The following is a 15,630-nucleotide window of genomic DNA, read 5'->3' on the forward strand; positions in this document are numbered from 1 at the left end:
AGGTTAAAAGTTGAGTGGAAGAAAGGTTAAGGCTAACTGAAGGCACTTGACGTCAAGGAAAGTACGCACCGGACGTGCAGTATGCAGTATAAAAATATATGCAAACGCAGATTCGAGGTTCTTTGTTCCGCGGCGTTCGAGTCGAGCACACATCGAGATGCAGAATCAACGGAGGGCTGCGTGATGATACCCCGGGACGACTACGCGCTGCACAAGAAAGGAACAAGATCCGTTTACCCACAACCCGGGATTCTGATTCGACTGCGGCCACGCTCAACCCAAAAGATTCCAACGATGCTGCAGTGGACATGGGGAATAGACAAAGATCTGTTATGGATAAAGAACTGAGTTCGTTGAGGATTCTCACCAGTTCAACTTTGGATCTATTCTAAAAGGATTCTGCCAAGACAAAGACAGGACTCCATCCATGGACGTTAAAGTTATCTGCTGCCAAGATCGTCTCTGCATCTGGGTTCGAGTAATACTGCCTCCCCCAAAGCCTCTGTTTAGATTAAGACACAGTGTGGGGTTAGAAGTAGGAGCAATTTCTAAAAATTCTTAAAAGTATTAATTTCTTAATTTTTATTGATAAAAAAGCTAAAGCTTGCTAATAAAATACTAAAGTCTAATTTGATGTTGTGGACAGTTAAATTAATTGAGTCAACTAGATTTAATTCTTCTGATTAATGTAAAATCAATGTTAATGGTCTTAGTAAATTAGGGTGGCTTTGTACGTTTTTTTATGAGGGGCCGTTTAGGACAAAATTTACGTTTTGTCTCTCACACACTACCAAAAAGTCTCGCATACTCCAAAAAAGTAGCCTCGCATACTCAAAAAAATTACGTTTCGTCTCTCACACACTACCAAAAAGTCTCGCATACTCCAAAAAAGTAGCCTCGCATACTCAAAAAAATTACGTTTCGTCTCTCACACACTACCAGAAACTCTCGCACACTCCAAAAATTACGTTTTGTCTCTCACACACTACCAGAAACTCTCGCACACTCCAAAAAAAATAGCCACGCACACTCAAAAAATACTAAAATGTCACACACACAAACGTTAACTTTCTCGCACACATACACTACTAACAGCTCGCACATTCACAAACGTTAACTTTCTCGCACACATACACTACTAACAGCTCGCACATTCACAAACGTTAACTGTCTCGCACACATACACTACTAACAGCTCGCACACACACACAGACGTTTATCTCTCACATACACAAGACTAAAGTTGAACACACACACACAGTACTAAGACTCGTTTTTTGAATGTGTGAGAGCGAGACTCTTTTTGAATGTGTGAGAGTTGTCACGGAAGAGGCGGGGCATAATTTTTGGATCAAACTGCGCATGCGTAGATCCTAAACCATAAGTTTCGATTGTTGACTCACTGTATGTTCTATTACTTAGTATATTTGTGCTATATATATTTTAAATATATATAGAACGTTTAACTTTCTTGTAGATTAAATGTGCTATAGAAATAAATGAATTTGATTGATTGATTAAAAATAGCTGTCCACTGGGTGCCAGCATTACAGGAATTATTAAGAGGTCTTGTGAGAAATTCTGTTCCCCCGTGAAAATCTGTTCCCCCTGTGACGGGAGAGCGCATTGCAGCCAGAGACGTGGATCCGGTGAATCTGACCATTTTCACGGCGCTTCTGATCGATTTCTCGGTAAAAACTACTCATATGATCATATCAATGTGTAACTTTCAGTTTAATCGGCAGCTATCAAAATAAAAATACATACATAAATAAACGAGGTCTGGTGTGGAGGTCTTTTTTCGCTGTTTTGTGTTATTTTGAAAGCGAAGAAAATCGATCTTTTTTCAACTTTTGTCTCGTAAGCCTGACAAATAAGTCAGTCAACAAACACAGGTTCCCAACACATAGTGTGCATTTATAATTTTTCATTTCTGATGAAGGAGGAAGGAGATTAATATACCTGCAAGATCTTTTACTTTGTTTTCAAAATATTTGCACTATGTTTGACATTTGTCCTTAACATAGTTTAATATAAGGTAGCTATTGAAAGATAGTTTCAATATATTTATATATATTTAAAAGCACAAATATACTAAGTAATACAACATACAGTGAGTCAAAAATGGAAACTTATAGTTTAGGATCTACGCATGCGCAGTTTGATCCAAAAATTATGCCCCGCCTCTTCCGTGACAACTCTCACACATTCAAAAAAAGTCTCGCTCTCACACATTCAAAAAGTCTCGCTCTCACACATTCAAAAAAAGTCTCGCTCTCACACATTCAAAAAACGAGTCTTAGTACTGTGTGTGTGTGTTCAACTTTAGTCTTGTGTATGTGAGAGATAAACGTCTGTGTGTGTGTGCGCGAGCTGGTAGCAGTGTATGTGAGCGAGACAGTTAACGTTTGTGAATGTGCGAGCTGTTAGTACAGTGTATGTGAGCGAGCTGTTAGTAGTGTATGTGTGCGAGACAGTTAACGTTTGTGAATGTGCGAGCTGTTAGTAGTGTATGTGCGAGCTGTTAGTAGTGTATGTGAGCGAGACAGTTAACGTTTGTGAATGTGCGAGCTGTTAGTACAGTGTATGTGAGCGAGCTGTTAGTAGTGTATGTGAGCGAGACAGTTAACGTTTGTGAATATGCGAGCTGTTAGTAGTGTATGTGAGCGAGACAGTTAACGTTTGTGAATATGCGAGCTGTTAGTACAGTGTATGTGAGCGAGCTGTTAGTAGTGTATGTGAGCGAGACAGTTAACGTTTGTGAATATGCGAGCTGTTAGTAGTGTATGTGAGCGAGACAGTTAACGTTTGTGAATGTGCGAGCTGTTAGTACAGTGTATGTGAGCGAGCTGTTAGTAGTGTATGTGAGAGATAAACGTCTGTGTGTGTGTGCGAGCTGGTAGCAGTGTATGTGAGCGAGACAGTTAACGTTTGTGAATGTGCGAGCTGTTAGTACAGTGTATGTGAGCGAGCTGTTAGTAGTGTATGTGAGCGAGACAGTTAACGTTTGTGAATATGCGAGCTGTTAGTAGTGTATGTGTGCGAGAAAGTTAACGTTTGTGTGTGTGTGACATTTTAGTATTTTTCGAGTGTGCGTGGCTATTTTTTTGGAGTGTGCGAGAGTTTCTGGTAGTGTGTGAGAGACAAAACGTAATTTTTTTGAGTATGCGAGGCTACTTTTTTGGAGTGTGCGAGAGTTTCTGGTAGTGTGTGAGAGACAAAACGTAATTTTTGGAGTGTGCGAGAGTTTCTGGTAGTGTGTGAGAGACGAAACGTAATTTTTTTGAGTATGCGAGGCTACTTTTTTGGAGTATGCGAGACTTTTTGGTAGTGTGTGAGAGACGAAACGTAATTTTTTTGAGTATGCGAGGCTACTTTTTTGGAGTATGCGAGACTTTTTGGTAGTGTGTGAGAGACAAAACGTAAATTTTGTCCTAAACGGCCCCTCATATTTTTTAGTTCAGATAAATAATGACCCTGGGACTTATTCCTAGTCGCTAAAATTATCTAAGCCGGTAAGAAGTGCACGTTAATGACAGGGAAAGAGCTACCGTGAACAGATGTGGTTTATGAGCTCGGACACCGGCGGCGCTACTCCGATGTCTGAATCATAGACTGAAGCGGGTCATAACGTCTTGGATGAAGGTAATTAGAGCTTAGACGAATCTTTCTCGCTCCCAGCTTAAACAAAAGTTCTCTATATTCTTATTTGCGGTAATACCCAGGAATTAGAAGCTTTTCGGACCTGTGAGATGGAGAGCTGGTCAATAGTCAGTCCGCTGAAGGTTAGGAGGAGTTAGGGGCGTGGCTGAGTACTGTGGATTAACAATGGTTTTAACTGAAGTTAGCTAACTTTAACCAACTGAATAAAGAAATGTTTTTCTGTAATTTCTGAGCCACACTGTTTATGTACATGCACTGCATCTAGACATTTTTGCTGTATGGAACATTTAATTTTCCCAGACACAACACTTTAATGTTTCTGTATGGATATATTTAGATGCTTCAAATATTATTTCAGGTCTACTTAGACTGCATATGCTTTAAGTTATTCTTAATGGCAGAAGTAACTTTTTTGAAAGTTTGGTTCAGTGATTCATTTTAATTACTTCGAGTGCAAAATGTTCATGCATGCAAGTTAAAACTGTGAAGCTTGTATAAAGCTTGGCATCAGAGGTAATAATGTTTCATATTTTTCTTTAACCTCTTGACTGTCACCTCCAAAATACTTACATTAAAGTCACTGGGTCCATGACAGTTAATGGGTTTTAAGATAAGAAAATTTAAATATTAAATATTTTACAACTTTTCTCAGTTTGAGTGCATTTATCAGAACAGAATTTAAATTCTTAAAACTACTTGTTCAATCTTCAAATTATTGTGTCACTTGGCTGCCATGGAGATCCAAGGATGTCGCAAACATGTTTTGATGAGGAAATGACTCATCATGAACATGGAAATATAACAAGATATAAATCTCAAATCTAACAATTGATGGTGATGTGCACACTAAATAAGGGCTGTTCGCTTTTTAAATAATCTGCTCTTTTGTTTTTGAATTTTCTGGGATTTTTTCTGATATTTTTGGACATTGGTATTAGGCCAGAATCTTTCTGCTTTTAGTTTGTCTCATGCCATCTATCTTGAATGAGAGATCAAAAAGTAAAAATTTGTAAACAAAAACATGTTTTTCCTTAAAGGGAGAATGGAAGATTTTACCGTAAAATCTATGTTGTTGTTTTTTACAGTGCAGCATCATATGAAGGAGCAGACTGTGAGTTTATGTCAAAAGTTACATTAGCAGATATGTTGATGATGTCACCACCAGCAGAGTGATAATCCACCAGAACTAGAAGAATTGGCTGACTGCAAAGGTTAGCTATCTGCAGAGGGGAAATGATTGAAGCATTCAGGACTGGAGATGCTGAGGTGTCCTGGGCTTCCAGACCCTCCCTGGATCTGACTGGAATTGAGAGGAGCACCAATGTCTAAAGTCCTGCCTCTGCCTTATGCTATCAATACAGGCTGTGTTTGCTTTAAAAATAGGAACATTCCTGTTGTCATAGTCCAGTCACTCTTGGAAAAGAACTTTTACATAAAGGACACATACATACATGAATCTAGTGTGAAGGATGAACACAGGGTGCTGAGACAGATTTGAAAATTTAGACCCTAAAGGTTTTGAAGCAGGATTGATAAGAAACTCATAAACGGACGGCGGTATGCATGTCACAAAACTGTGGAGAGAGCAGAAAGTTTATTCCTGGCACATATCAACATTTAGTTGGTATATGGATCACAGTTGGATGTAAAACCTGTAAGGATGTAAAAATCCTCAGGTTGACAAACACTTTCCAGACCAGCTAAGACATTATCCATAAGCCCAGGTTGAAAAGAAGGATTAAGGCATAATGGTGGGGAGATATTACTGTAAGACCGAGTGCAGTTTATATTTGCCTTAAAATATTAAAAGGATACAATAATTATCTTATTGTTTATTTAACTTGCAAGTTAAATAAATAGGTAATTAGTAATATTACTTGAATTTTTGTCTTAATTTTAATTTTGATTCTTAACTTAGATAATTTATTAGTCTCCCATAGGAGAAATTTATCATGGAAGAAGGGGCCAAAAACTGCAGTACAACAATAAAAAGGACATAACAATAAAATAACTTCCCTGCCTGTTACCTGTAAACTAGCACTGTTATGTGTTCTTGTTCTTACAATGTATAGAAGATATAAAAAGAATATTTACTTCCATACAGTTCAATCAGTATTCAAAGGTGTCTGAAAATCTCCTGCTAAATGTATTTGATCAAATAAAACAGTCTTCCTTGGTTTTTAGTTGGTTGTAGTTATAGGTGCCTCATTAGCACGTTTCCCTCTGCTTCAGAGTCTGCAGTTACCTGACGTCATTGATCTCACTTGCCATGGGACTCTACCTGTGGCCCTTCATTGTGACCCCATTCAGTCAGCCAAGGTTCCTGCCAGCTCTCCTCCCGTTGCCCCGGCTCACAGAGGCGGAAAAGAGCCACAACAGCCTCTAATCATAGCCGCTTCACTGTTTCTGCAGTCTGCAGAGATGATTATGTCTTTAAAACCAGAGAGTGGAAAAAAATACAGAACAGTGTGTTCAGTAAGAGAGAGATAGAAACATGCCATATGGTCAACTTCCATCTCTCACATGAAATATTTGTGGAATAGTGGATTTACACTTCTTTAAAATCCTAAAACAAAGATCTAATCCTCAGCTGTACAAATTAGCTTGTTAGCTAGATAATGTTAATGTTTATTATGTCATGTTTGCCAAATATGTCATGTTTGCCAAAATATGATTTTAATAGTACAGTCATAAAACATACTGCCGTTCACATATACATATATTTTATATCTCACATATTGCAGATTTAATTTGTGGAGAATGTATGTGTGTATATGGAAGAATATATGTATATGAGAGAAGAATGTGAATGTGATGAAATATGTGTGTCTGAAAGTGTCCCTCAAACCATGAGGGATATGTCAAACCATGTCCCTCATGGCTTGGCATGAGGGACATGTAAGGCCCCTCATGTCAAACCACGTAATGACAACAGTCATAGTGACAACAGTGACAGAAGCTACTTTTGCCATTTCATCTCTTCATATCCCTGATATTAAGAAAGTATTTCTGTCCATACAACTTCCTGTTTGCTGCATATTTCCTTTTAATTTTAACATTCTTTGTAAACTCAATAGAATGATTGTGCATGAAAATCGCAATAAATCATCTTGGAGTTTGTGAAATACATATATGAACTGTTTTCTTATACATTGTGATCCTTGTGTTTTGCTTCGTCTAGGGGCCCTGACAAACAGGGGGCCCTCCACAATTTATTTTTTGTTCATAGAAATAAAAATAAAAAAAACACCGGGGCCCTGTCAATTACAAAATTAATCATACTGTATTTTCAAAGATTGTTTTTAGCAGTAAAAATGTATTGTCCCCCCTCCCAGATCAAATAACACACATCCTTATTTGCCCTGAACACCCCCTATCTGCGTTAAATGGTTAGTTCCTGCTTGGAGCGGTTGAGAGTGACGTCAGTGGAAGACACGAACAATTATGGCAGTTACTATGCTGCTAAGAAAAGTTCTAAAATCAGGTTTTCAAAACAAAGAGAGGGAGAGAGAGAAAAAGGCAAGAGTGTTAATTTATAACCCAGTTTTTCTCCAAGAGAGGTGAGTAGACTGTGAGATTATCAACCATTTAGCATAATTAGCTTAGCTACAGACTACTGTTTGCCTCCATTTCACTAGCATTTAATGAATTAAGGAAAGAATTACAAACATATTCATATATTTAACTTGTACCTTTTACCACTTAACAACATATGAGTCAGTCAGCCACAGCTCTAACCCACGTCCCTCCTGACCCGTCCTCTCCTGAGTGAAATTAAAGCTGCAGTTTGTCACTTTTATGTAAATATATTTTTCACATATTTTTTAAAACTGTCATTATGTTGTGACAGTATGGTGTGAGAGGTAATCTGTGAAAAATCTATTTCATCTGCCTTCTCCCAGTGCTAGAAAAAAACAGTAAGTAACAGGAGAGTTTTAGTGCTGTCAATCACTATCTCATGTGGTGCTGCTCATCCTTCCTCCCCCTCGATTTGCGCAGTGCTGCAGCTAGCATAGCACAGAGCTGTGCAGATTGAAATTGTGAATGCTCAGTTTAGCTAGCATAGCTACCAATGACGGCAGATAAACGGTTCTTGTAATGATAAGTTGTTTCTCCACCATCAGCACATTTAGCAGTGAGTGAATGAGGCTAATTGACAGTGATAAGAGCATCCTAGTAGTTCTGATTGGTTGTTTTTGGTCAGAACGGTGCATTACTTTAACCAGTAATAGTAATTCAGGAAGGAGCTGGAGGAGATTGATTGTTTTCACAGATTATCTGTCTCATAACAAACTGCTACGACATTGTGACAGCTTTAACAAATATGGAGAAAACATATTTTTTTATTAAAGTTATGTACTGCAGCTTGAATAAAATACAACTACATAGCATTTTCGAGAAGTCTGGATTGCTTTATGTGCAGCTGCACATTGCTTTTGATTGTTGCTCGTGGGGAGAGACATTTCAGTAATCTAAAACTAAGAAAAAGTTAAGCAACCTACTTGCATACTGGATGTGGACTGTTGGATGTTAAAGTCATGAGCAGTAAATATTGTGCTAATTATCAGTATTGAACAAGCAAGGCAGATGCAAGCCTTTAAAATTGTGACGCTTTTTATGGGTTAAATAGACTCAAAAAATTGTAACAGCAGCTGCGCGGGGGGCCTAAACAAATTTTTTGTCAGGGGGCCCACAATTCCTGGCGGCGCCCCTGATTGCAGCTGTATGATTGGCTGATGCTAAACTGTTCAACAAGTACGTCCTGACCATTTCATCTAGAAAGTACATTTTAAAGCTTTACACATCTTTAGAAGGCGAAAGGAAAAACTAATACTGGAACATATTGAAAAGTGACTTCAATTCAAATTTCAATTCAAATTCAAAAATACTTTATTAATCCCAGAGGGAAATCTAATTTTTTTCTGTTTCAAATTTTTACATTTAAATAAAACAATAAAGAAGACCTGTATTTTCTGAAACTGAGCATAAGTACAATAAAACATGCACTAAAGTAAGCTTGTCAAGTCATAGGTCGTATCAGCAACTGCTTTAAAATCAAATAAGACTGTTGCAAGTGATTTAAAAAAAACTATCAGCCATTCTCAGGAGATAATCAGTCACTTTAGGAAATGTTGAAAAATACATTTTGTCTGTATAATAAATTTCTCGTGGCTCTGGCTCAGGCCATTAGTGTAATTAGAAAGTCAGCTTGCATTAAATTGATATGGATGTATTGCCTGGGGACAGCAGAGGAAAGCAAGTGTGTGTGTGTGTGTGTGTGTGTGCGTGTGTGTGTGTGTGTGTGTGTGTGTGTTTCGTCAAGCAAATGAGGATAAAATTTGGAGTCGAATATGCAACAGTCACTAATCAAAAAACAGCATTGGTTCGTGCATGAAGCACACAGCAGCCATTGTTACATGGAACGTTAAGTTTAAATGGAATAAGCTCCATCAAACACGTCATCGTTGAACATCTGCTGGACTTGGATGAACCATTAATGAACCACTGCCTCGTTAATGGTGCTTGAATTGTGGGAGAATTTACTATAGTCTGTCAAAATGACAGTAAATAATAAAGAAAAGCAAAAAATTGACACATGGAATTAAACATCTATGACAATACTTTTATTCACCTAAAGTCAGCCAATAGATGGTACAGAACAACAAAACCACTGATAAAATAACAAAAACAGACAGTTAGAATCTGAGTTAAACAGAAGAAGTCACTTCATGTAGTTACTACTACTTGCAAACAGAATTCGGTAACACTTTATTTGAAGGGGTGTGCATAAGACTGACATGACACTGTCATAAACACGACATAACATCTGTCATGAACATAAAGAAGTCTTTATAAATTTTTATGACAGTTGTCATGAAGTGTCATTCGGTAAATAATGACACTTTTAATGCAAAGTTGCTCTAAAAGTTGCATTGAAAGTCCATTAAAAGTGCCAACTTTGCAATAAGTTATCATAATTTACAAAATCATGCAAAGTTGGCACTGTTAATGAACTTTTAATGCAACTTTTAGAGCAACTTTGCATTAAAAGTGTCATTATTTACCGAATGACACTTCATTACAACAGTCATAAACATTCATAAAGACTTCTTTATGTTCATGACAGGTGTTATGTCATTTATGACAGTGTGATGTCAGTCTTATGCACACCCCTTCAAATAAAGTGTTACCCAGAATTCTACCACATTATGTCCCAGAAGTGTGGAATCATGTGAGTTGGAATTGAATCAAATCGCAAATTTAATAACTTCAGTTTCAAACAGATTCCAAATCAAGTACAAAATTTCCTGATTATCAATCAATGCACTCAAGTTCTGTTTATTATTCAGATAGGTTAATTAATTTATTTAATCTAAGGAAGCCCAGCAGATTCCATCAAGTCATCGATTTACCCAGCCCTAGTAAGGTAAGGTAAGGTAATTCTATTTATATAGCACATTTCCAGCAACAAGGCAATTCAAAGTGCTTTACATTAGTTAAAAGTAAATACAAACAAATACAGTAGTTACTATTCTCTTCACATTAAACTAGATTACCTGAAATTTGAGGACTGGGGTAACACTGAAAAAGTACCAACCACTGAGCTTACATGTATCTTACCTGTATATGATTTTATGAGACTGGCTTTATCATGAAGTAGAGCAAACAATGTCAATGTTATTTGTATAGCACATTTAAAACAACCCTAGTTGACCAAAGTGCTCCACAGTTTACACCAACCATCACAACATAAGCAAAAATTAAAACAATAAAAATATAGCACATCTGTATTAAACAGGAAAAAAAGGAAAGAGAAATCAAGTGTGAGACAAACAGAAACTCAAGTTGTATTAAAGCCGGTGAGAACAGATGTGTTTATGAAGCAGTAGTTTATCTCAGCTCCGGTTGTTGTTCTTCCAAATATGCTTCCCTCAGTAATAACAATTTGCTTACAGACCAAAAAAATAAATTAAAAGTCATCCAGTGGACTTCTTTTTGCTCAGTGTTACGTATTTGGTCACGTTAGCTAGCAGAGTGCGCATGCGCGGTGCACAAGGTCGTCTCAGCAGTAGCGTAAGCATGATGTCCCTAGCTGCCCGATCGGGGGCATTTTCCCCTTATATGCAGGCTACAGCTTTTGCTGTGGCCGGGCCTCTGAAGCCTCTGGTCCCGGGTGTTTTTGTAAAAGCAGAGAAGTTTCTGATGGACCCAAAGAAGCCGTTCCTGTGCCGAGAGACGCTGAGCGGTCAAAGCCCAAAGACAGGCCCTGCTGTAACTGTTAGCATCAACGGTGAGTGCTATCATTGGCTTTAGCTTAGCTGGCTCACAGTTGTTTAAAAGGCAAATTCAGGTGTGTGTTGTATGAGAAAAAGATTAAGTGATATCATAATCAGTTGATAACAACCAATTATTGATTGGCTTTATTTCAAGTTGAAAGCTGGCTTTGCTGTGTTTGTAGCTAGCCACCGGTTAGCGTCAGCGCTCTGAGCAGCTTCACTTCTAGGTTAGTCTTCACTTCAGTTAGGCTATACCAGTTTAGCTTGATGTGACCCGATGTTCTTTCCTCTCTGTAATAGTAACACATTAATAGTTATTAAATAAGTTGTTTCTGTGGATATTCTAGATGCATTCCAGTGAATTCTACATGTCAATAGTACACATTAGCCCAGTGTTTCTCAAGCATTTTCAGGCCGACGACCACTTAACCCATTTAACAAACAGTCACGAACCACCTAACCTAAAATTTCCCAGCGATAACACATCTTAATATATGATGCAACCTGAAATAAAAATATTAGCTTCTTAACTCACATATTGCTGTTTTCTTTGTTCATCCCACTGAGAAGAGTGGTGCTGGTAAATGTGACAGGCCACAACAAAGCCATGAACAGGTCTTCTTGGGTATTTTGAGTTATTTACAGATTCTGAAAGTATGGAGTCTAAGCTTTCCAATGATGTAAAACACGTGGAAATAAAAAAAAAAATAAGTTGTTCTTTACTACCAAGTGTTATGTGCATTAATAACATTTAGGGTTATTTGTGATTTAGAATCACAGTTAAAGAAAAATAGACTAGAGTTGCTTTAACAGAAACAAAAATCATTTTCTGCATCATTAAATATAAAAATAACCCACCCATTTATATCAGTTGTATTTATAAATTGTATTTAATTTATTTAATCATTTAATTAAATAAAAATAACAGTAGCTGTAGACATATAAGCAGAGCACCATTCACTACCAAACAAAGTCATAAAAACAAAGAACAGTTCTGAATAACTGAGATGAGTCCTAGCCTCACCGCATGGAGTCGTTCAAAGGAATCCAGTTGCTAGTGAACGACACATCAACGATCAGCAGCTATAACTCAGCTTCCTATTACCAAGTAGTCCTGGAGTTGTTTTTTTTTCCCGGTATCTGAAGCTTTTCTTTTGAGTGACCCGGTTATAAGCCAGTTCTCCGTCATTATTTTTAAACACAATCTTTTGGTATGCTAGCTGTAACGTTGCACTTTGTGCTCACGTCACGTCAAATAAATGGTCGTTTAAATGCAGTACCTCGCGGACCACAGTTTGAGAAAGATTGCATTAAACATACTGCCACTTTCACACACATATATTTCATATGTAATCAGTGATTGGCCAGAAAACTACAGTTGATGCAGCCCTAGTCTCACAGAAATGCACTAGAAAATAATTCATGTTGATCTCTTGTTGTGGAAAGTTATTCCATTAGTTTTTATTTTTTAAGTGTTCCTAAACAGAGGACATTGAATCTGCAGCTGAAGTAAGGATGCTGGGTGTGCTGGCCTGCTGAACTAATGACAGACTGTTTTTGCAGGATGTGCCGGAGTCCGGTTCGCCCACACTGACATCAAAGTCCCAGACTTCTCTGACTACAGACGTCAAGAGGTGCTGGACCCCTACAAGTCATCCCAGGAGAGCAGCGAGTCCCGGAGGACCTTCTCCTACCTGTTCACCGGGGTCACTGCTGTGGTCGGCGTCTACGCCGCAAAGACCGTGGTGACTCAGTTCGTCTCCTCCATGAGCGCCTCCGCCGACGTTCTGGCCATGTCCAAGATCGAGATCAAGCTGGGTGACATCCCTGAAGGGAAGAACATGACCTTCAAGTGGCGAGGCAAGCCGCTGTTCGTCCGCCACCGCACCGAGAAGGAGATCGAAACCGAAGCCGCTGTCAACCTCTCGGAGCTGCGGCACCCAGAGCTCGACAAGGACCGGGTGGTCAAGCCCAAGTGGGTGATCGTCATCGGCGTATGCACACACCTGGGCTGCGTGCCCATCGCCAACGCTGGAGATTTTGGAGGTTACTACTGCCCCTGCCACGGCTCGCACTACGACGCCTCCGGCCGCATCAGGAAAGGCCCCGCCCCTCTCAACTTGGAGGTCCCATACTACGAGTTTCCAGATGACAACACGGTGATTGTGGGATAAACGTTCCCAGTCGGAGAAAGGCTGAGCTAACCCAACTGGGAGCAACAAGACTTCAGTTCTCCATGGCAATATTTGTCTTTAATTTCATAACTATAAATCATCTCCAGTTATGCTAAGATGTGGAGGCTGAAGCTGCTCTGACCTTAGCTCTGGTTATGCAGCTGGACACTTGGAAGATGCCATCCTGTTTGCTTCTTCTCATTGGTTGAATATGATGTAAATGTAAATTAAACCATAGCTTATCACATGTCTTGCTCCATCTCCTGTTGTGCTCAAGTGTGCTCAATAAAGATTTCTATTTTATTTGACCTCTGAGAGTCTGCTGAGCCTTCTTCAGAAAAGAGAAACTTCAGCTGCTTCAGAGCCGCATGGTTCTGTTCACACACCACGAGTTTAAAGGCCAGTGTTATGTAAAATCCACGATTTTGAACTTTATATGAAGTTATAAAGTTATTCCCTCATCAAAAACGTAACCTGGATTGTTGTCTTCATTTTCTTTTTTTCATGCTTTCTTGAGAAATCCTTTAATCTCTCATGGTTACCCTACTTGGCTCCTTCAGACTAGTCAGCAGCAATTGGCAAACACTTGGTGGAACTGGTCTGCTGAGCTCATCATATATTCATCATATATTCTACTTCTCGGTGCAACGCTAGTTAAAACATTGAGGGTTAATAGAAGAAAGACGCGATAACTTCCTGAAGGCGGAGATTCAGAAAGAGCTGGAGTTTTTAAAGAGACAGAAGCCCAATTTCAACACATTAGATTGAAAAGTCAAATGTCTAAGTCATATTTGACAGCATTTGTATCACAACTGATGTAACATAGCTTCTTGATAGTTCTATAGAATTACGCTATGTGGCTGGAAAACATAATACTTCCCCTTCAGGTGACCAAAAAAATTAAAAACAAGGTGTGTTTGCAATGTTGGAGACTTCTAATTGAAGCCACGTCAGGCAAATAGAATGCCAGACCAGGTGTAGCTTCTATGGAGATAAAAAAAAAGAATGAAGAGAAAACAAAGTCAACAGTTGAAATTACAAAAAAAATATGAGAAAGTGAGGAAAAGTGGTGAGTTTGTCCTCCAGCAGCCTAAGCCTGTAGCAGAGAGTTCCTCCATTAAAGCTCTTTGCTGTGGAAGAAGCAGAAACTGACAATCTTTTTCAGGGTGACAGCTGGAGTTCAGATGGAGTTTCAAGTCTTACTGAGGATGGAGTTGAGTGGGAGAAGAATCCAGGGTTCTGTTCTGGGAGCAGTTATCTGACGATGGCTCTCTATGGTTACAGCCTTTTCATTCTCACACAAGCAGCAGCTGATGGCGTGCAAAGCTCCAGCAGTCTCATTCATGCTGCCAGTCAGAACCACTGATCATTCCCCTGCACACACTGCAGCCTGGAAGCATGACAGATTCACCGTATTTCTCAATGTGAAATCACTTTTTAATCATGTTCATTCACGCCTCTGATGCCTCTGGCCTCATGGTGACAGAAAAAAAAAATTCTTATCCTATAAAAGTACTTACAGAACACACTAAAGAGACGTTATCTATCCTGACCAAAAGTTGCTGTGATTGGAACATAACCTTAGTTTAATCATGTGCAAGATGAAAAACAGGACATGTTGTGTGACATGTCTGTGTTGCATGACAAGCTTGAAGGCTAGAAAATGTTGGACCCAGAAGGAGGTGGTTGGGTTTCCTTCAGTCAACTGAGTTCTCTGTAATATTCCTCTCTGTGCAGCTTTTATTCTCCTATAACTTTTACAGTTACATCCCATTCATCCACTCTATCTCGACACTATCAAGGCATTCCGGAGAGAAATCTGCTGTCTAGTGTCAGAAAGCTTGCTTATGGGTCTTCCAATAAGATCAATCAATCAATCAATCAAATTTTATTTGTATAGCACATTTCAGCAGCAAGGCATTTCAAAGTGCTTTACATAATTAAAATAAAAACAGCATGTGACATTGAATAAACAGTGAGAAAGAGGAAGAAATTTAAAACAAAAAACAAAAAGATTAAGAAAGATAAAAACATTAAACCCACCCCCTTTTTAGGACGTCAGTTAAACCTTGTTTAACTGGGACTCTAACCCTCTAGGAATTTAGTCAAACACACCATTTGACAAGGACTCCAACCTCTAGGTTTTTCGGACTTTAGTCAAAATGTTGTTTGACAAGGATTCTAAGCTCTCGGACTTTACTCAAAACGCCATTTGACAAGGACTCTAACCTCTAGAACTTTAGCAATTTTAAAATTCACTTACGTTTCTGTCGTTATGGTAAAATTCATTTAGGTTTCTGTGATTATCGTGTTAGTTGAAACGTCGTCAACTGGGACTCTAAACCCCTTAGGACTTTAGTTAAACATCATTTAACTGGGACATTTTCCAGGGGGGCTTTACATCATTAAAACATAGACAGTGAGAAAGAGAAATAAAAAGAAATTAATAAATAGATAAAAAATAAAGATAAAAACATTAAAAACATCGAAGACATCAAAACCCACACTCTAACCCT

At 38.6% G+C, this 15,630-nt stretch overlaps 1 protein-coding gene across 1 annotated transcript; it reads left to right on the forward strand.

Moving 5' to 3' along the window:
• Nucleotides 1–10,689: 10,689 nt before the first annotated feature.
• On the forward strand, nucleotides 10,690–13,422 carry LOC106930666 (cytochrome b-c1 complex subunit Rieske, mitochondrial-like). The gene is made up of 2 exons (XM_015008350.2): nucleotides 10,690–10,954; nucleotides 12,504–13,422. Exons 1-2 carry the CDS (start codon nucleotides 10,705–10,707, stop codon nucleotides 13,112–13,114), a joined length of 861 nt encoding a protein of 286 aa, XP_014863836.1. The 5' UTR covers nucleotides 10,690–10,704; the 3' UTR covers nucleotides 13,115–13,422.
• Nucleotides 13,423–15,630: the final 2,208 nt, after the last annotated feature.

Source organism: Poecilia mexicana, unplaced genomic scaffold, assembly GCF_051168715.1.
Source record: "Poecilia mexicana isolate PSO_F unplaced genomic scaffold, ASM5116871v1 scaffold_3, whole genome shotgun sequence".
In the NCBI taxonomy this organism is placed as follows: Eukaryota; Metazoa; Chordata; class Actinopteri; order Cyprinodontiformes; family Poeciliidae; genus Poecilia; species Poecilia mexicana.